The sequence below is a fragment of the Episyrphus balteatus genome, chromosome 2 (genome assembly GCF_945859705.1).
Source record: "Episyrphus balteatus chromosome 2, idEpiBalt1.1, whole genome shotgun sequence".
NCBI classification, from domain to species: domain Eukaryota; kingdom Metazoa; phylum Arthropoda; class Insecta; order Diptera; family Syrphidae; genus Episyrphus; species Episyrphus balteatus.
In genome coordinates, this window is record NC_079135.1 from 80,369,299 (window position 1) to 80,391,843 (window position 22,545).

The 22,545-nt window shown below is 30.8% G+C and overlaps 3 protein-coding genes across 3 annotated transcripts in view; 2 read left to right on the plus strand and 1 right to left on the minus strand.

Annotated features, from left to right (window-relative positions):
- The first annotated feature begins 3,709 nt into the window (after nucleotides 1–3,709).
- On the plus strand, nucleotides 3,710–5,107 carry LOC129911326 (odorant receptor 7a-like). The gene is made up of 3 exons (XM_055989083.1): nucleotides 3,710–4,460; nucleotides 4,571–4,934; nucleotides 4,994–5,107. The coding sequence occupies exons 1-3, from the start codon at nucleotides 3,901–3,903 to the stop codon at nucleotides 5,063–5,065; spliced, it is 996 nt and encodes a 331-aa protein (XP_055845058.1). The 5' UTR covers nucleotides 3,710–3,900; the 3' UTR covers nucleotides 5,066–5,107.
- A 3,861-nt stretch (nucleotides 5,108–8,968) lies between these two features.
- The window catches only part of LOC129909540 (odorant receptor 7a-like), a 61,543-nt gene continuing 47,966 nt past the window's right edge, over nucleotides 8,969–22,545 (plus strand). The window contains exons 1-4 of the mRNA XM_055986614.1: nucleotides 8,969–9,411; nucleotides 9,486–9,849; nucleotides 9,914–10,090; nucleotides 10,151–10,244. Of these exons, the coding sequence (XP_055842589.1) occupies nucleotides 8,969–9,411; nucleotides 9,486–9,849; nucleotides 9,914–9,985 (879 nt within the window). The 3' untranslated portion in view covers nucleotides 9,986–10,090; nucleotides 10,151–10,244. The remainder of the gene's footprint in view (nucleotides 9,412–9,485; nucleotides 9,850–9,913; nucleotides 10,091–10,150; nucleotides 10,245–22,545) is intronic.
- Nucleotides 20,015–20,880, minus strand: LOC129909541 (odorant receptor 42b-like). The gene is made up of 3 exons (XM_055986615.1): nucleotides 20,606–20,880; nucleotides 20,173–20,533; nucleotides 20,015–20,110 (listed from the first exon to the last, which is right to left on the minus strand). The coding sequence occupies exons 1-3, from the start codon at nucleotides 20,857–20,859 to the stop codon at nucleotides 20,015–20,017; spliced, it is 711 nt and encodes a 236-aa protein (XP_055842590.1). The 5' UTR covers nucleotides 20,860–20,880.

A 22,545-nucleotide genomic window follows, 5' to 3' on the forward strand; every position in this document is an offset into this window, starting at 1 on the left:
GTCGACTTTAGTCGTCGACTTTTGTCGTCGACTTTTGTCGTCGAATTTTGTCGTCGACTTTTGTCGTCGACTTTTGTCGTCGACTTTTGTCGTCGACTTATGTCGTCGACTTTAGTCGTCGTGTTTTGTCGTCGACTTTAGTCGTCGATTTTAGTCTTCGACTTTAGTCGTCGACTTTAGTCTTCGACTTTAGTCGTCGACTTTTGTCGTCGACTTTTGTCGTCGACTTTAGTCGTCGACTTTTGTCGTCGACGTTTGTCGTCGACTTTAGTCGTCGTCTTTTGTCGTCGACTTTAGTAGTCGACTTTAGTCGTCGACTTTTGTCGTCGACTTTAGTCGTCGTCTTTTGTCGTCGACTTTAGTAGTCGACTTTAGTCGTCGACTTTAGTCGTCGACTTTAGTCTTCGACTTTAGTCGTCGACTTTTGTCGTCGACTTTTGTCGTCGACTTTTATCGTCGACTTTTATCGTCGACTTTAGTCGTCGACTTTTGTCGTCGACTTTTGTCGTCGACTTTAAACGTCGACTTTAGTCTTCGACTTTAGTCGTCGACTTTTGTCGTCGACTTTTGTCGTCGACTTTAGTCGTCGACTTTTGTCGTCGACTTTTGTCGTCGACTTTTGTCGTCGACTTTTGTCGTCGACTTTTGTCGTCGACTTTTATCGTCGACTTTTGTCGTCGAATTTTGTCGTCGACTTTTATCGTCGACTTTAGTCGTCGTCTTTTGTCGTCGACTTTAGTCGTCGACTTTAGTCGTCGACTTTAGTCGTCGACTTTAGTCGTCGACTTTAGTCTTCGACTTTAGTCGTCGACTTTTGTCGTCGACTTTTGTCGTCAACTTTTGTCGTCGACTTTTATCGTCGACTTTAGTCGTCGTCTTTTGTCGTCGACTTTTGTCGTCGACTTTTGTCGTCGACTTTTGTCGTCGACTTTTGTCGTCGACTTTTGTCGTCGACTTTTGTCGTCGACTTTAGTCGTCAACTTTTGTCGTCGACCTTAGTCGTCAACTTTTGTCGTCGACTTTTGTCGTCGACTTTTGTCGTCGACTTTTGTCGTCGACTTTTGTCGTCGACTTTAGTCGTCGTCTTTTGTCGTCGACTTTAGTCGTCGACTTTTATCGTCGACTTTTGTCGTCGACTTTTATCGTCGACTTTAGTCGTCGACTTTTATCGTCGACTTTAGTCGTCGACTTTTATCGTCGACTTTAGTCGTCGACTTTTGTCGTCGACTTTTGTCGTCGACTTTTGTCGTCGAATTTAGTCGTCGACTTTAGTCGTCTACTTTTGTCGTCGACTTTTGTCGTCGACTTTTGTCGTCGACTTTTGTCGTCGATTTTTATCGTCGACTTTAGTCGTCGACTTTTATCGTCGACTTTAGTCGTCGACTTTTGTCGTCGACTTTTGTCGTCGACTTTTGTCGTCGAATTTAGTCGTCGACTTTAGTCGTCTACTTTTGTCGTCGACTTTTGTCGTCGACTTTTGTCGTCGACTTTTGTCGTCGACTTTTATCGTCGACTTTAGTCGTCGTCTTTTGTCGTCGACTTTTGTCGTCGACTTTTGTCGTCGACTTTTGTCGTCGACTTTTGTCGTCGACTTTTGTCGTCGACTTTTGTCGTCGACTTTTATCGTCGACTTTTGTCGTCGAATTTTGTCGTCGACTTTTATCGTCGACTTTAGTCGTCGTCTTTTGTCGTCGACTTTAGTCGTCGACTTTAGTCGTCGACTTTAGTCGTCGACTTTAGTCGTCGACTTTAGTCTTCGACTTTAGTCGTCGACTTTTGTCGTCGACTTTTGTCGTCAACTTTTGTCGTCGACTTTTATCGTCGACTTTAGTCGTCGTCTTTTGTCGTCGACTTTTGTCGTCGACTTTTGTCGTCGACTTTTGTCGTCGACTTTTGTCGTCGACTTTTGTCGTCGACTTTTGTCGTCGACTTTAGTCGTCAACTTTTGTCGTCGACCTTAGTCGTCAACTTTTGTCGTCGACTTTTGTCGTCGACTTTTGTCGTCGACTTTTGTCGTCGACTTTTGTCGTCGACTTTAGTCGTCGTCTTTTGTCGTCGACTTTAGTCGTCGACTTTTATCGTCGACTTTTGTCGTCGACTTTTATCGTCGACTTTAGTCGTCGACTTTTATCGTCGACTTTAGTCGTCGACTTTTATCGTCGACTTTAGTCGTCGACTTTTGTCGTCGACTTTTGTCGTCGACTTTTGTCGTCGAATTTAGTCGTCTACTTTTGTCGTCGACTTTTGTCGTCGACTTTTGTCGTCGACTTTAGTCGTCGACTTTTGTCGTCGACTTTTGTCGTCGACTTTTGTCGTCGACTTTTGTCGTCGACTTTTGTCGTCGACTTTTGTCGTCGACTTTAGACGTCGACTTTTGTCGTCGACTTTTGTCGTCGACTTTTGTCGTCGACTTTTGTCGTCGACTTTTATCGTCGACTTTTGTCGTCGACTTTTGTCGTCGACTTTTGTCGTCGACTTTTGTCGTCGACTTTTGTCGTCGACTTTTGTCGTCGACTTTTGTCGTCGACTTTTGTCGTCGACTTTAGTCGTCGACTTTAGTCGTCTACTTTTGTCGTCGACTTTTGTCGTCGACTTTTGTCGTCGACTTTTATCGTCGACTTTTGTCGTCGACTTTTGTCGTCGACTTTTGTCGTCGACTTTTGTCGTCGACTTTTGTCGTCGACTTTTGTCGTCGACTTTTGTCGTCGACTTTTGTCGTCGACTTTAGTCTTCGACTTTAGTCGTCGACTTTTGTCGTCGACTTTTGTCGTCGACTTTTGTCGTCGACTTTAGTCGTCGACTTTTGTCGTCGACTTTAGTCGTCGACTTTTGTCGTCGACTTTTGTCGTCGACTTTTATCGTCGACTTTAGTCGTCGACTTTAGTCGTCGACTTTTGTCGTCGACTTTAGTCGTCGTCTTTTGTCGTCGACTTTTGTCGTCGACTTTTATCGTCGACTTTAGTAGTCGACTTTAGTCGTCGACTTTAGTCGTCGACTTTTATCGTCGACTTTAGCCGTCGACTTTAGTCGTCGACTTTTGTCGTCGACTTTAGTCGTCGACTTTAGTCGTCGTCTTTTGTCGTCGACTTTAGTCGTCGACTTTAGTCTTCGACTTTAGTCGTCGACTTTTGTCGTCGACTTTTGTCGTCGACTTTTGTCGTCGACTTTTGTCGTCGACTTTTGTCGTCGAATTTAGTCGTCGTCTTTTGTCGTCGACTTTAGTCGTCGACTTTAGTCGTCGACTTTATTCGTCGACTTTAGTCGTCGACTTTTGTCGTCGACTTTAGTCTTCGACTTTAGTCGTCGACTTTTGTCGTCGACTTTTGTCGTAGACTTTAGTCGTAGACTTTAGTCGTAGACTTTAGTCGTAGACTTTTGTCGTAGATTTTAGTCGTAGACTTTTGCCGTCGACTCTAGTCGTAGACTTTTGCCGTCGACTTTTGTCGCCGACTTTTGTCGTCGTTCCATTCTTTCACAATTTTGCCTATCGAGAAGGAAATGAGTTTGAGTCTTTGAATTTCATCAGATTAGGTTATTATTTATTACCTACAAAATAAATTTATATTTTGAGTGTAGAAATTTTGAACCCTTTAAATAATTAGGACTTTAATTATTGGATATAGGAATGAATTGTAAATGAGTTAACACAATGAATAAACAACAAATTGTTATTTCTTTTCCGCAGCACCTATGATTGTAGTTTGATATCAAGCCAAATGAATTCAGTTCTAAGACCAACTATGCACGAATTAGACACTCATCAGTCCTTCAATCATATGTGGCGCATTTGGCGTTTCACTGGAATATATCCACCAAAAACTTACAAATGGCTCTACAACATTTATGGAATTATTGTCAACATAATTGCCGGTGTTTTTTCGCCAATTTCATCCTTGTTAAATGTGTTTTTTTTTATTTGACATTGAGTTGATTATGAAAACATTACAAATTAGTCTATACCTCTGTACTGTGGCAGTCAAGCAGTTGATGATTTATATCGGATTATCTCAGTTTGAAATGGCAAAGTTCTATCTTAGTCAACTTGACAAACGGGCTAGTGTTAATAAAGATGAATTCAAATACTTGAAAAGAATTGTTAAACAGTGTCGTTATATTGGACTGACAATACATACAATATTTGTGGTTTCGTTTGTGCCATATTCGGTTTCAAATATCGTTAAAAAGCAGCTCTTTTTCGAAGGATGGTTGTCTTCAAAGTCGGAACTTTCAAATATGCAATTTGCTCTTGCGTTTTCAATTCAATTTTTCCCAATCTTGTTTCAAATTATTCAAAATACTGCCAATGACGCATTTTCGCCAGTCAGCATTAATTTACTAAATGGTCAAATTCGGGTTCTTGGCATGAGGGTTGCACGAATTGGACAAGATATTAGCAAGTCAGCTGACGAAAATTACGCCGAACTGAAAGCTTGTATAAATGACCATCGAAATATTATAAGGTAGGTAAAATTATACCTAAGATACCTAAGAGAAGTTGTTATTTAACAGAGAAATTAAGTATCAAGTTAAAAGTCTTCAACTCAAAATAATCAACAATTTTCTTTTACAGTCTTTTTGATATTATCAAACCTACAGTTTCACGAACTGTCCTCGTTCAATTAATAATTACTGGAGCTTTACTGTGCATGACAGTATTTTACTATATTAGTTTCAATCATGGATCAGTAAGTCGGTTAGTAGCTACAATATTTGACATGATCTCAATACTGATTGTGTCGCTTCCGATTTGCTATTTTGGAAATTCACTGATGGAAGAAACCGAGCAACTAACAACTGCTATTTACAATTGTAATTGGACGGATCAGACATTGAAATTTCAAAAGTCTTTAATAATTTTTATGCAACGATCTCAGAGGGAAAATATTTTAACTGCTGGAGGTCTTCTAACAATTAATTTGCAAACTTTTATTGCTGTAATTTGATTTGATATTCTGTTTTCTCAACAATAATTTCTTCGCCTGTTTCATTGCAGATCATTCGATTTTCATTTTCAATGTTTACTGTAGTCAGCCAAATGTCTGAGGGAATTGTGTCCACAAATTAATTCAATTCGATAAGTAAATTCGTGTAAAGTAAAATATTGTAAAAAAAAAGAACCATTTACGACTTTATTCACAAACGAACAGCAAAGAATTATGTCTTTATCTGGGGTAGTATGAAATAAAATTTCAATTAAATTGAATTTATAAAGATTTGTATTTATTTTAGAATTATTATTATTTCGCTTTTATAGAGTCAGAGCTAAGATATATAATACTCGCATGAGAGCAATAAAAATTGGAAATACCAAGATTCTACATCAATTCAATACCTCCAGGCAACGCGTATAAGGCACGTGCAAGCTTCAAATCCTATAAGAAACTAAAACATAAAAAGGAAAGGACAGCTGCAGCACAATTTTCCATCCATTATAAATTCCTTACCTCAAGAACTTGCAATAATACGAAATTTTAAAACAAGAAAAACAAAGAAAATATTTAACTTTTTTTGTACTTAATTGAAAAAGAAAAACATTGTAATTTGAAATAAAAATTCTTACTTTGAAATATTTAGACACTAATAACTTCAAACTAAAGCTCACTTAATTTATTATTTTAAACAAGATAGTTACGCAATCTCTCTTCGAAAAAAAACCACCTTTTTACCTAAAATTTTTCTATGAAAACTCTTTATTCTTACTTTTTATCTATATTGCAACGTTTTTAATAAATTTCATTAGGGTGGACCATCAATTTATATTTTCAATGAAAAAAAAAAACACCCTTTTAACCATGATATTCCTATAGTCACTTTAGGTTCTTGCTTCTAATCTCAAAAGTAATACTGTTGCTGAATTTAAGTAGGGTACCATTGTTATATATTTTTTTTTTTTAATAAACCCACATTTTCTCTAAACCAAAAAAAAAAACACCCTTTTACATGAACAAAATTTAATGACTTATTTTATTCTAAATTCCTATGGCAAAGACAACATGGTTACCATTTATACCATTGATTTTATTGGATTATGGCGCATTTTGCTTATTTCCGAAATAAAAACACTCTCTCACATAAAATATTATAATAGACTTGGTAGAAGTAGATTCTTGGTTTCTGTTACAAATAAAACATTTTTACCAATTGGGGTACCATTTTTGTTCCAGTTTTTGTGGTACTTACTAGCTCTAAATTTTATCATTTTATTAAAAAAAGAACACCCTTTCACTCAAGATAATTTTGTAGACTCTTATAACAAAAGAAATGTTTTCACCAAGGTTAAAAAAATAACAAAATTATGTCAGCTATTGATAACTTTCTCACACATAATTCATTCCTTTAAAAAAACACCCTTTCACCAAAAATATTTAAACAAACAGTGCCGCATTTATTAAAAATGTGCAGTGTATTAACTTAAAAAGGTTAACTTAAAAAAAAAATTTATTATTCATGTCATTTAGGCTCAATTGACAAGACTACCTTTATCTCTGACTTTTTTGTTTAAACACATTTAAAGATTAGGTACAGTTGATTTTATTTGAACAATATTTTTTCAAAAACTTTTTCAACTAGGTACATTAATGTCGTTTTCGATTGGAATCACTCAATGATTCACTCATTCTGAAATCCAATAAAAAACTTTGAATCGCTTCCACCCAATTCTAAAATTTAATATCTGTATTGGTGAAAAATCAAATATTTTGCTTTTGTTTTTTCACTAGTAGTGAGGCGGCTTAGCATCTAAATCGTGCAGTTTGTGATAAAAGCATGAAATTTATATCATGGGTATTACTCAATATTAGAGTTATTTTGAGATATTGGGCCACTTTGTATTCCATCCAGGAGCGTAGATACAAGAGATTTTCTGTGTTGCACCCGCATTGTTGCATATCATAGTATAGCTGATGAAACCTTTTTATTAATATAATACATGATTTCGAGGTTATTTTTAACTCCCGATCGAATAAAACCAATAGCAATATGCCTGGACCGTCATGTAAAAAGTTATTGCACTTTTTATAAATTGTCTTTTACTCAAACAGCCAGATTCAGAATATTACCAACTACTCCTTGAAAAAAAATGGTAGGTTGATAAAATTTAGTATGGACTTTTCTAATACCATAGAAAAAAATAATAAAATATGTCCATCAAAAAATTTCAGGTCAAAGGGTGTTTTTTTTTAGCGAGAAAGAACACTTTTGAAATGGTACCATTGCAACACATGGAAAATTTATGAATTTTTTTGAACCGCATATATATTTTATACATCGTATGAGAATCAATCATAATCAAAAAATGAATTATATTTACCATGGAATGTTGAATTTTCATGCAAAACTTAAATTGCTTGCTTTTATTTTTTATTGAATTTTCATACAAATTAATGTTTTGAAGGAGTGAGGTGTAAAAGTAAAAGTATGAAAAATAATTGTGCAGTTTGTGACAAAACGATCAAATTAATAGGATTGTTAGTACAATATATAACCCTCATTTAAAGATATATAATCGAATAAAATCGATTTTATTCGATCGGGCGTTAGAAAATACCTCGAAATCATGTATCATATTAATACAATATTTCATTGCCTATACTACGATATGCAACAAATCGAGTTAGCAAAAAACCATGCAGAAATCCGCTCAAATTAAGGTGCGATCCGCTTAATTCTATGTGGTCTGTTTTCTCAGTGCATTAAATTTAACTAAGTTAAAGTCGAATCACCTTATTTTAAGCGGATATCACTTTAATTTAAAGTGGTGAATTTTAATATGCGCATCATCTTATTTTAAGGTGACACTTTTTTCTCCGTGTACCTACCTTATATTGAGATATTGATATTTTTTTAAACAAAATCTTTATTCTCCCTACCATGACCATCAGACGCCATTGTAATCTTAACCCTCTGTAGGCACACCTCTTTTTTTGCGAATTTGGTTTATACTTTTTCATGGCGCTAGAACTTTTTTCGGTCTCACTATTTTATGGAGAATCATATATGAAATTGATGTAGAATTTTCCAAAGAATTCGAATACTGTATTCGAAATTCAAAAAGAATGTATTTTCACCCTTATAAAGACACTTTTCTCTGACCACTTTACATTTTTGTCCTGCCAAATTCGCACCCGTGTGCCGACAGAGGGCTAAAATGCATTTCCATAAAATAGTTAAACAAATAACAATACGTGGGTATTTGATTAACTCTTTTGTGAAAATCCATTTCATAATTAAATTAAATTTGGCGCTTACGATAATTTGGCATAAGAAGAATATAATGTGGTAATTTTTTTTTTTATTATAAGGCAACCGTATTTTAATTTCATTATCATCATTTAATTTTTAATTTGAAATGCTACACAATTAATCCAACTGTATCTTGTTTCAAACTTAAAACTTCAAAAAAAAATTGCATGATTTCCAATTTTTGCTTGCTAATAAGCAAATGGGTTTGAGTCTTTGCTTTTAAACAAGTAAGGTTATTTATTTCCTACAAAATAAAAGTAGAAATTGTGAACCCTTTAAATAATTCAGACACACTCTTTTAGGGATCCAACATTAATACCTAAAGACTTTAATTACCGGATATAGGAATGAATAGTAAATGAGTTAACACGATGAATAAACAATAATTTATATATTTTGTCAAGAATTAATTTTCTTACCAGGTCTAATATATTCAGTCCTAAGTCAAACAATGAACGAACTAGACACACATCAGTCTTTTAATCATATGTGGAGCATCTGGCGTTTCACTGGAATATTTCCACCAAAAACCTACATATGGCTTTACAACATTTATGGATTTATTATCAACGTAATAGCGGGTGTTTTTTCACCAATTGCATCCTTTTTAAATGTGTTTTTTGTGCTTGACATCGAGATGATTATGAAAACATTACAAGTTAGTTTTTATCTTTGCACTGTGGCAATAAAACAGCTGATGATTTACATTGGGCTGACTCAGTTTGAAATGGCAAAGTTCTATCTTAGTCAACTTGACAAACGGGCTAGTGTTAATAAAGATGAGTTCAAATATTTGAAGAGAATTGTTAAACAATGCCGTTATATTGGACTGACAATACACACGATATTTGTGGTTTCATTCTTACCATATTCGTGTTCAAATATCGTAAAAAAGAAACTCTTTTTCGAAGGCTATTTATCATCGGAGTCGGAACCTTCAAATATGTATTTTGCTCTTGCGTTTTCAATTCAGTTTTTTCCAATGTTGTTTCAAATAATTCAAAATACTGCCAATGACGCATTTTCACCAGTCAGCATCAATTTACTAAATGGTCAGATTCGGGTCCTTGGCATGAGGGTTGCACGAATTGGACAAGATGTTAGTAAGTCAGATGACGAAAACTACGCAGAACTTAAGTCTTGTATAAATGACCATCGAAATATTATATGGTATACCTTTTTGTTTTTAAGAGGAGTCGTTTTTAAACAGAGATTATCAAGTATTAAGTTTTTTTCTTTTACAGTCTTTTTGACATCATCAAACCAACAATTTCACGAACTGTACTCCTTCAACTAATAATTACTGGAGCTTCATTATGTATGACGGTTTTTTATTTTCTAAATTTCAATCATGGATCAGTTAATCAGTTGCTAGCTACAATACTCGACATGATGGCAATAGTGGTTGTGTCGCTTCCGGTTTGCTATTTCGGAAATTCACTGATGGAAGAAACTGATCGTCTTACAACTGCTATTTATAATTGCAACTGGACGGATCAGACATTGAAATTTCAAAAGTCTTTAATAATATTTATGCAACGATCTCAGAGGGAAAATGTTTTAACGGCTGGAGGTCTTCTAACAATTAATTTACAAACTTTTATTGCTGTAATTTGATTCGATTTGTTACTTATTTATTTTCCAATTTCTACTTTTATTTTTTTTTTTACAGATCATTCGGTTTTCGTTTTCAATGTTTACTGTAGTTAGTCAAATGTCTGAGGGAATTGTGTCAACAAATTAATTCAATTTGATACAAAAGTCGGTTGATTCGTGTAAAGAAAAAATTACGACCGTCGAATTTATTCAGGCACGAAGAGAAGACACAAGAATTTGAGCCTTTATTTGGGTTTGTATTAAATAAAGTTTGAATTGATTTCAGTTAATAAAGATTTTTCATTTATTTTAGTACATAATTAGAAGATTTAAGAATGTTTCCAATGTCCATTTCATTCAAGTGTTTTATTGTTTTTATTGGTTGAAAGAAATTGACATGAAAAGTGGTAAGTGTAATAAATTCAGAAATTATAATTATAATTTCAAGAACATTTGTGTCCATATATTTTAATAGTTTTGATAGTCACATTTTATGAACAAGGAACTGGTTTTTGACACATTTAATTAAAATCAAAAATTCTTTTCGACGAGAGCTCACTCTAGAATTTTGCGTGCTCGGTAAACGATTCATATAAATGTTTCAACTAGTCCAAGTCATTGTGAAAACGATTAATTTCGTATGCCGGCTTTTATTGGTGCTATTGCAAAGAAATAGGAATATAAACGATTCACCAGCATATTTAAAGTGCATCAAAAAATACCATTTCCTTGAAAACCTATTTAGTGAGGAGAGCCACTTAAAACAAGGTAGATCCTGTGGATTAATGTAAACGAAAAACTATTAAATAATACAATTTTGGAACATTTTAACATTAGTGGAACATTTTTCGTTCACTACGGCGTATGTGTAACATTTATTTCTATTGACTATAATTTTCATTCGGAATAATGTTACGTATACACCTCAGTGAACCACTACAATATTAGTTAGTTAATTGTGATGTTTTTTTATAATTGATAAATTAGTCTCATTCGATCTTTTTAGATGATAAAATATAAAATAAAATCAACCCCTAGATAGACAGAAAACAAAAAATAGCGATATTAGATAAGGTATATAATCTCTATAGTCTATTCTATAGGAAGTTAAAAGCAGTAGCAGATAACTTAAAACTTTTAAATAAAAGATTTTATTTTTGACCAAAAATAAATCTCTTTTCTCTTCTAACGCCATTAAATCCATTTTTTAAAAGACAACCTATAATAAATTTTATATCATTATTATATCATCTTTTATATGACGCTTCAATCATATTTCTACCATGCCTAAAAAAAAAGTAAGCATTTTTTAAAGGCAACCATGTCGAAATTTCAAACTGAGATTACGGTTCTTCCTCTACTGCTGGCTTGTCATCGGCAACAAATCTTAACAGGTGTTTTGAGGTATTTTCAAGTTTTTCAATTAAAGATTATATAACTTGTAGAGCACGTACCGTTATGTGTGATATATTAAATGAAAGGTAATATCATCACCATGCGTATTAAAGTTAAATAAATTTGTTATAAGCTCTAGATAAAAAGATATAACGTGTTTAGAAAAAGAACATCTTTTCACCGTTATCTCAGAATTTTGAATATGAAATTAATTGAAATTTTGCACCATTTAATTTATTTATTTAATTACCTATCTACTGTATAAATTTCATTTATCCATCTATTAAAACAAAAAAGTTATGATCAATTGATTTTTCGTATCGCTTTTTCGTTTCATCTTGTTTCAAATCACTACGATACTAAAAAACTATTCATTTCAAAAATTTCTTAAAAAAGAAACTTCGCATATTCTCTTGATTCCTATTGTGACCCAAAGTAGGAGGGTCATCAGTCATCACTGTTTATTAACATTATCAATTTTTTTAAACTTTTTATTTTAACTATCTATCAAAATCAATAGACCCAATTTTGAGAAATGTAAATTTTTCCTTATTGGTCAGGAAACTGTTTATTTTGCTCGCTAAAAAAAAACACTATTGACCCTCAAGTGTAAAATTTCGCTTTCATCAAAAATATCAAACATATACTTTCACTTTAACATTAAATTGAGAAACAAGTATTAAACTGTGACTTCAAACAACATGTCAACAACAAAAGCGTTCGATCGGTTACAAATCATAGTTTAAAGATTTTACCAAGTAAAAATATTTCTTTCCTGTTATCAAATTAAGTACGAACAACATAATTTCATTCATTTTCGAAAGTATCTCCATAAATACCATCAACAGTTCCTATTGAGTTAGCTTACAGAAGCCACTTCCGATAACTTAAAAATATAAAACAAAAACAAAAATAAACCTATCAGGTAGTAATATTGTTTTATCCTTATTTAAAATTAACAAACACCATTGGAAGATGACAAATTTTTTAGTTTCTATTTATTATTCATTTCGAAATACAATATAAATGTGTCTTCAAACTTTTTTTTTCAGTTTTTTTTTTTCAAAATCAAATTTTGCAAAAGTTTATCCTTCGTCGTTCGACATCAGGTAAAATATTGTTAATATTGTAATGTTTACATTATACTCTCTATACTCTGTATGGAACGAGGGTGATGGTTGACATTTTTGCTCTTAGCACAAATTCTTAATGTTAAAAAAAAAAAACTGAAAGAAGTAAAAGTTAAAGTTTCATCTCCTGTCCACGGTCCCACGAACATTGTTCTAACTTATACTTCACTTCTTTCTTATTCTTTTTCTTATGTATTTTTTTTTTTTTTTTTGTCTTTTATCAAACAGTTACAAAGTTTCTGCTGAAAAGTTAAATTAAAAACTTTTTCTTCGCTGGAATGTTTCTTTGGTTTAGATAAAAAAAGAAACTGTATTAAACCCCTCTCAAATGAGGGGTGTGTGATGTGAGTTGTGATGTGACATGTGATGTTATCACTGCAGATGATACTCAATGTGATACATGGTCGTGAGATTATGCAAAAAAAAAATTTCTTAAATTGAATTTAGAATATGTTCAATATTTGAATGATAGTCTTCAATCATTTCTTGAACATGTGTTGAATATCGATAGAAAAACAATACTTATCATCTCTATGAAGGTGCATTATTTGTGTTTCAAAATTGAATTGATGAAAATAATTTAAATAATAAATGATGTTTAATAAAATATAAACTGACGAAGAAATTTCTATATAATTCATTTTACTTAGCAATATTTTTCTATTTGTATTCCTTTCATCCTTTTCCTTGACACTAGAATGATTATGTAACTATACTTACACAACACCTCTCCTAAGTACACATCTCCTATTCCATTAGTTTACACATTCGTTATGTCAGGACTTTATAGTTACATCCTATTTAAACATCATCGCGTTTGTACTTAATATGCAAATGAAATTGATTCGAAAATGTACTTACCTTAGCTGTATTTAAGTTACCAGCCACCAACATGCAAAGGCAGGATTAACACAGCTTTGGACATAATTTTGCAACAGTTCATATATTCCTATGGGTGACCGCTATCTGCTCATTGCCATAATACATATTATAACCGTGTATTACCCTAAATCAACAATAATTTGTATTCTAATACCGATAGGTATACCTACACCATGTCTCGTTTGAATTGGTGCATATTCCAGATTATAGGGTTGTTCATATAATTAACATTTTTTTTTTGGTTTAATATAACGAGTATAATTGAGTTTAATCAATACAATATTATAATCATTTAATTAAAAATTGTAATTATTTGAGTTATTATTTTATCTATCTAGTAAAGGACTAATGATAAAATTCACTGTCTAAATAACTATTGCCTAGAATTTCAAACTCAAGCCAAAGTTCCCTTAAATCCTCTTATTATTAATTTTTTTTTTTCAACCACTATTTAACAGTAGTCGATAATGATTTATTCAAAAATTTATTTTTATATACGATTTTAGGAAACTTTTAATGTTGGATCGAGAATCAAGTTTTTTTAATGAAAAAAAATATTTTTAATAATAAAAAAAAACCCTAAATATTCAGATTTTTATTTTAACGCTAGATAACGTCTCACGATGATTAAATTATGAAATATGTAATTAATATGTTAAATTATGAGGTTTAAAGGAAATAAAATGCATGACTGGGGTCGCACGTACTTGCTCTTATGATAAAAGTAGATCTTATCTTAAAGCTTATTATAAAGAAATGAGGCAAAATTATAATAAAATTTAATTAAACCATTTCCCATAATGTAAAAAAGTACATAAAATCTGTTTTATATAATTAATATAACACAGTTTTTAAATGTTTTGATCACAAAACGAAGTATGCCATCTGATTTCTTGTATGAAAAGGAATTTTGAGAAAAAAAAAATTTGAAAATCGTTAGAGCCGTTTTTTTAAAAATTAATTTTTTATATATAAAAAATTTCTAACATTAAAAAAAAAGTTGGTATGCCATTTTGAAGAAATAATTAATTTACACTTTAAAACAAAATTTCGAAACATTTTAAAAACCTGTTTTCAAAAAATTTATTTAAAAAAAAAAAAAAAAAAAATTGAAATATTTTTTAAAAATCCAAAAATGTGTTTTTTTTTTATTTCTAACATTTTAATATTACGATTAATTAAACGCTTTTGTATAAAAATTTTCGTTGAAATCGGGTTAGTCTTGTAAGAGATTTTTTGAAACCAAAAAAACGGTTCTAACGGTACCTACACCGAAAAAAAAAATTGATAATAACAGCTATCAAATTAACATTTTTCAGTGACAAAAGTCGTCCAACAATTAAAATATCAATTTTGATATATTATCATAATCATTTTGACATTTTTTAATTTCAGGTGGGATAGTGAAAATTTCACTTTGACAATTAAAATATCATTTTGACATTTTTTTAAGTTTAAGTGGATAGTGAAAATTTCACTTTGACAATTAAAATATCAATGTTAACTAGATTTTACGTTTTAGTTTATTATAATGGAACCTATTTCTTTCCTTTTCATTTTTATTATTTTTATTATTTTAATAATTTTCTTTCTTTTTTCAAAACATTACTTAAAGGAAATATTCTTTACAAAATAATGGTGATATTATTTTTTCTATTATAGGTGATATAATTGTTTTGTTATTTTCTCCCAAACGATGTGAAGTAAAATCTTAGTGCCGATCAAATTTTCTCAGTAAATCATACATTTTACTTCGAAAAAACACAAAGCGCCTATAAATTAGTACACATTAAGAATTTTTTATTTAATATTTTTCAATAATTTGGAATGAGAAATTGATATGAAAAAATGATAATAAAATATCAAAAAAAATTTCCAAAATGTGACATTTAAATATCATCATGATAATAAAAATGTTGTTTTAACATTTTAAATATCATAAAACACATTTTATAGAGCATTTTTGGCTGATATTTAAAAAATGTTAAATTGATATTGGTTTTTTTTTTCGGTGTACGTTAGTAACCTTCCAAAAAATATATTTTTTTAAACAAAAGTTTGGTCTTGTTTGTAAAATCATACACAAATTTTTTTTATTAAAATCGTTAGGGCCGTTTTCGAATTATTATGTATAACTTGAAAAATTTGTATAGGAGGTACACTTTCTAAGTGAGATATAAAAAAAACTAAAAAAAAACCAACTTTCAGAATTCTATAAAAATCATCTGTACCAAATTTGAAGAAAATCCGTTTACGCGTTTAGGCTGTGGAAATGTGTACAGATGGACGTACAGACGCACAGACGCACGGACGGAATTGCGAGACCCACTTTTTTGGAATTCTCCATCATCGTAATGTTGGTTTTGATTCAAACCTCAAATTTTTTTTTCGACACGAAACCAATACCTACTTGCCCTATGAGCAAGTAAAAAGTTTGAAGAGGTTCTTGTCTGCATGCCTTAAAAAGTTATAAACCCTCCTTTCTAAGACCAGGGGTTTAGCCAGGATGTGCATGTTTCTTTTAGGTTTTATTTAAACAAACTAGAAAAGCAAGCAAGCAAACCAAAAAAAGCATTCATGTCCTGATTGAACCTCTGTTCCTAGAATTTTTACCTAAGACACTTATTTTGGGCCCCCAAATAACTTAAGTAAAAAAAAACAACTATTATTTCAATTTCAAAGCCACCACAACACTACATAGTTCATCTTATGAAAGTTTTTATAAACAGGGGCCCCAAAAACTGAGTGCTATTTTAAGGGTCATCATATCGCTGGCTGAGAATTATAAGGGTGTATTTCATACAAAATACAAAAAATGAGTTTTATACACCAAAATTTTCGTAATTTCAACGGCTTTTAGATAAAATTTTAAAAAAAATTAGAAAAAAATTAATGGCGACGGCACAGGTAAAAAAGACATACAACTTTCATGATTTCACATACATGTATTAATATAATAAGGTTCTATGTTATTCAAATTGCAACATAGAACCTTTTTACTGATTTTTTCAAACGAAAAAATACATTGATTTAAGTTACATAAAACTTTTTTACGCAAATTTTTCAAAATGAAATCTTATGGAAATGATCTTTTTTCTAACTAAAGTAAAAATAAAAGATCTTTTGATGTTTTTGCTGGTATTGAACAACAGGGATGGAGTCGGCTAACTTGATAGTCAATAAATGACAGTCAAAAACGACGTTTTTGCTCCATAATTCGTCGTTTTTGACTATCAACTATCGACTATCAAGTTAGCGGACGGGCTTTTGCTTAGCAGCAAAGAATTTTTGTATCTCGTTCTGTACTCTTTAAACCAAAAAATTTGTACTATCCAACCTTAACTTTTGCAATAATTCATAACCTAGATATTCTTACATCATAATTAAATTAAAATAATGTTCTTTGTGTGCCAAGAATTGGAAGTGATTTTTTGAAAACGTTTTTTTTCATAATCGAGGTTGGGAATTTCATAGTTCGTATTAATAAACCAAAAGTTAAAGAAACACTTAGATTCCTTAACTTTAAATAAAAGAAGTCACCTTAGTACCCAAAAAAAAAAACAAAAAATTAACTAATTTCTAGTGGTATTTGGAAAATTCAGTATTTTTTTTTTTTCAAAGGTCAAGATTTTACTCTACTAACCGTAGTGAATTCTTCGTTATTCATCTTTACAATTATATTAGTTTATTTCTATTAAAAGTTTCATCGAATAAAACTTTTTTCTAACTTGAAGCAAATTTACTTACGTTATACATAGAGACAAATAAGCAACTTAGAATCAAGATGATACTTGTCTAAAATCCAATCCTCTTAAATTAATAAGATTTCTAATAAAAATAAGTAAAATTTGTTTAAACATTTTTAAAATTAAAGTGAACTTCATTTTAATAAAAATTTTCTTCTTAAGAAAATTTAAGTGTAGATACCTGCTAAGATTGAAATGATTTTTTATTAATTTTATGTACTTATTAAAATAAAAAGATTAAAAAAAACTTTTTGGCATAAATTTTGTACCGTAGATGATTGTTTTAAGACGACTGTCTTTCTGGCAAAAAAACATGCAAAAATCCGATTGATTTAATACAAATTCTAAATGTTTTTAGCATGTCTTTTTTCTGTGTACCTAATTCAACAAAAGTAGGAATTGTTGTTTTCTATAAATGGAACAACGTGATTTGTGGTATTTTGTTCTGTTATTTTAAATAGATTTTGACTGTTTTGTGCAAAACTTGAATAAAATTAAATTAAATCAAAGCCTATTTCACGATGAAGTCACTTTTTTCATATAAAATGAATTTATTACATGTAAGCTCTTTATAACTATAAGGTTCTATGTTGAACATAGAACCTTTTTCAAATTTTTTTACAAATTTTTTCATAAAAAGGTTCTATGTCATTTTTTAAAAATGCTCATAGAATCCTTTTTTGTGGTGAAATTAATGTTTTTTTCATGGTTTTATGATTTTTTTAGGGTCCTTTATAAGATTGCATCAATACTTTACTGCTATGTAACTATTTTATCCAAAAACCAGCCTTAAAAAACTTTGAGATCGATTTTCTCAAAACTAAGGTGAGTTGACATACAACCCTATAATTCTCAGCCAGCGATATGGCGGAATCAATAAATTTCCATCTCAAAAATTGCAGCTAGTTACTTTCTAATTTGTTGAGCAAAAATTAATTTTGTACCTCCTGTGAATAATTTTTTATTTCAGTTCTAAATTCAAAATGTGAACTTCGGCTGGTTTGCTCAAGTCAGTGGGAAAAATTTTCAAAAAACTACCATGTTTGATTTTTTTTCAGTAATTTAGCCTTTCAGAACATAATTTTTGGCGCAAATTAATTTTGTAGCGCGAACACTTTTTAAAATATTCAAGATATTTTTTTAAAGTAGCTACAATCACTGAGCAAGAATGAGCCAGAAAAATTGCTAAAAAAAGACCAAAAACTGTAGATTTTTCAAAGTCCATATTTTATCCAATTTTAGTCGTATTACATTTTTGTGACCATTTTGTTGAAATATTAAGTATTTTCTCTTTTCCGTTACATGTTCGATAACTATAAATGCTCAAAACATAGAAATAGACTGTTTAGTAAAAACATCAAAAATTTAATTTTTTTTTCTCTTTTTTTAATAGTTTTTCTTAAGTTTTCTTACAATATTTTAATTTTAAACATTTCTAAAAGGATACATATCAATAGAAAATTTAATTATCTACAGAAAATGACTTGTTCAAAATTTTCAAATTCAGCTTCCTTTAAAGTTACAAAAAAACAAAAAGTAACAAAAAGATCGTAAAAATTTTGAATTTAAAAAATTTAATTTTGATCGTTAAACAAATTATCATATCTTAATAACTTATCCATAGATTTGGAAGAAGACTATTTTTTATTTTTTCCAGAAAATGCACTACACATAAAAATATAAAACTATTAAGATTCGAAAGATTTAGATTTTTAATTTCAGCAAGAAATTTTTTTTTGGCAAAAATTTTTTTTTAAGTGATTTCCGAGTTCCTGAGGTCAAAGAACGTAAGAAAAAAATAGTGGGCATTAGTTTCCATTTTGGCTGAAAACCAGTGTTATTTTGTCAATCTTTTCAGGTGTTCACATTGCAACCGGATCTTTTCGGGGTTTGGTTCGATTAATATTGTTCTATCCGTATTAGAAAGCAGGGTCTCATGGCTAAAAGCTCAACTTCATATAGGAAAACTGGATCTGCGGGTACGTATATTTAATGAAACATTTATTGGAAGTATAACAAAAATGCTTCTACTTCCGACCTGGTCACTTCTGTTTAACAATTTGGTTGTTGTTCTTGACGGATTAATTGACTCCAGACTAATTAACAACTTTGAATTGTTGCCGAGCATGATGTTGGTGTACTGCTACAGAAACAAGGGCGAATCTAGAGCTTGTGAAAATAGTGTTGGTAACATTACACAGCATTTAAAACTTTCTTCGTTCTATATTTTGAACTCTCATATAAATTATGGTAACGTCAAAAACGGGATCGGGTCAAAATTCTGCCTTCAAAATTCTGATTTTTAAAATTCTGCTTCTCAAAATTCGGCCAGAATTATTCTTGAACAAAAAAAATTCTGCCAATTCTGTTTTTTTTTTTTTTTTTAGCATATGCGCTGACTAAAGAAAAATACACCTCATTAATGTTATTCAACATTGGTACTTTCCTAAATTTTTTTGCTTAAGTGTCGCAAATATTTATTAAAATGGATAGACTGACTTTCTTTCAAATAAAATCTATAACTTATTAAAATAGATGTTGTTTGATACAAAATATTCCTTTTCTTATTCAAATTTTTGAATTCATCTTTATTTGATAAATTAAAAAATTTTGAATTATTTTCGGAAATGTTTAGTATTAAAAACCTTTTATTTCAAAAATGAATATGCATTCAAAGAATGACAGATTATGTTAGTAAGTAATCAAATAAGCAAATAATTTTTCAAGAAGATGATTTTACAGAATTCTGCAAAAAATTAATAAAGGGTTTGGAAAATGTTAAAAAGCAAGCGCAAAGCTGAATTATGAAAAGCTGAATTTTGAAAAGCAGAATTTTGACCCCGGCAGAATTTTGACCCAAACCGTCAAAAACATTTTGTACCTACTAAAATTAAGAAAAAATAATATTTTGCGGTACATTTAATAGCTAGTAAATTTGCAGTAAATAAGATAGGTATATATAAAAACTATAGTCGAGCAGCTGAAAGGCGGAGGTGAATCTATAATTTTCTTTCTTTAAAAGCCTTAAAATTGTCTGGTGTAGTTGCCTTGAGTTTGAATAACAACTTGCTGATTAACTTGATCAAGAAATGTAAACATCGAAAACGATAATCGAATAATCTGTAACAAAAACAAGAATTCACATTGATATAAAAAAACGAACAATATTATCAACAACTCACTGCAATAAAAGTTTCCAAAGTAATTGACACTAGACCTCCAGCATAAATAACATTTGACTCTTGTGATTTCTGCATAAAAATTATGATGCATTTCTTAAATTTCATTGGCAATTCCAACCAATTGTTGCTGTATATAGAAGTGGTCAAGTTATCTGTCTCCATCATAAAAGCATTTCCAAAATAGCACACCGGAAATGACACAAACAAAAGACAACACATGTAGAATAAAGTGCTAATGAGTATTCCTACTCCTCTATCGAATGTTACATAGTAGAAAACTGTGAGGCATAAGATCGATCCGGTAGCTAATAATTGGGTTAAAACGGTTTGAGAAATAGCTGGTTTGATTATTTCTAACAACCTAGATCAAAAATTTCTGGTTTTTTATAATAATGTTAATTTTATATGTACTTTGTTTAAATAAAAGACAAACCTTAAAATTTCTCTATGATCGTTCACACACATTTTCAATTCAGAGAAGCTTTCTTCGGGAGTCTTCTTCTTATCGGTTCCAATTCTTGCAACCCTCATTCCAAGAACGTGAGTATGGGCTCTTAATAGATTCAGACTTACCAGCATATAAGTGTCGTTTGCAATGTTTTGCATCGTTTGAAATCCTGCCGGAATTATTTGGTAAATAAGTGCGAGTATGTAAAAAATTTTTGATGTTATCCAATCAGTTGTCATCCATCCTTGAAATATCAGCTCTCCTTTAATAACACTAGGATATCCATACAACAAAAATGAAATAAAAAATGATATTTCTATTGTTAGTACAATAATTCGGCACTGTTTATTAATTCCTTTAAAATATTGAATTTCTTCTATATTTAATTCAGCTCTTTTGTCCAAACGATGAAATATACGTTGTGCTTTTTGTAAATCAGGTAACTTGGGAATAATTATAAATACTTTTACGGTGGAGGCAAATAGTAAAAAAGTTGACTGCAAGTTGCGTATAATCACACCAATATCTTTTAAATAAAATACATTGACACAAACAGATATTGGTGATAATATGCCAGCAAAAATATTCATAATAATTGAATAGGTAATGTACAACCATTTATATTTTTCAGGTGGAAACATGCCGACAATTCTCCAAATTTTCCACATGTGAACAAAACTGCTATGAATATTTTCTAGTTTACTATCCATAATGTTAACTTGAACTTGCAGGATTTTCTTAAAATCATTTTCTTTTAAAGTATTTTTTTCTTGAGTCAATAGTTAATCATCGTATCAATGACATTAAATATTTATTCTAGAGTCAATTACTCTCATTATTATCTGAAATCCTAGGATATATGTAACTAATTATGGGATTAGTGAATAGTAATCAATTACCGGATTCACTTTATATAATTTTTGGGGTTATTATATTATGTCCATTTTCAATGCATCGAATATAAAATTAGATTTAACTGTTTTTATTTTAAAATAATTCATCAAAAATCAAATCAGCTAAAAAAAAATTGTGTGTATACTAGGGTGGGTCAAAAAATCGAAATTCTTTTTACTTGCTCTATAGGGAAAGTATTGGTTTCGTGTAGAAAAAAAAAATTGAGGTTTTAATCAAAACCAACATTACGATTATAAAGAATTCCGAAAAAGTGGGTCCCGCAATTCCGTCCGTGCGTCTGTGCGTCCATCTGTACACATTTCCACAGCCTAAACGGGTGGATGGATTTTCTTCAAATTTGGTACAGATGATTTTTATGTAATTCTGAAAGTTGGTTTTTTTTTGTTTTTTTATATCTCGTTTATAACGTTTACCTCCCATACGAAAAAATACGATATTACGAATTTCTCGAAAACGGCTCTAACGATTTTGATTAAACTTTGTATACGTAATATTTAAAGCAGTGGGAATAAAACTGCATTTTTATTTTTTGCTCAAAAAAGTCAAATAACAAAAAATTTTTTTTTTCATTTAACAAAATTTTGCCCTAAATGTCGGCTCTTCCCCAATATCAATTTTTTTTAATTTTAGATCCAGCTTTTTAAATCTACAAGTAGACTAACATAAAGTGCTTTGAACTGCAATAGCAAGTACGTGCGACCCCAGTCGTGCATTTTATTTTTGATTTGGTACTCCGTAAAAATATACACAACAAATATGAGCTCTTAATATTAATGTGAAGGTCCTCCGCTTCGCAATTTTCCATTTTTACATCAAGCTTCTACTAAAAAAAAAAATCATTTTTTTTTAAATCGACTTAACAAGATATATTCTTGTAGGGGCTTAAACGTTCTCCAAAAAATTCCTTGGAATCAAATTGATTGCTTTAACCGTTTGGAAGATATTCGTATCCCAACCAATGCCCACTGATTTCAGTAGGTTTCTTATGACTCGTATGCATTGCGATTTGG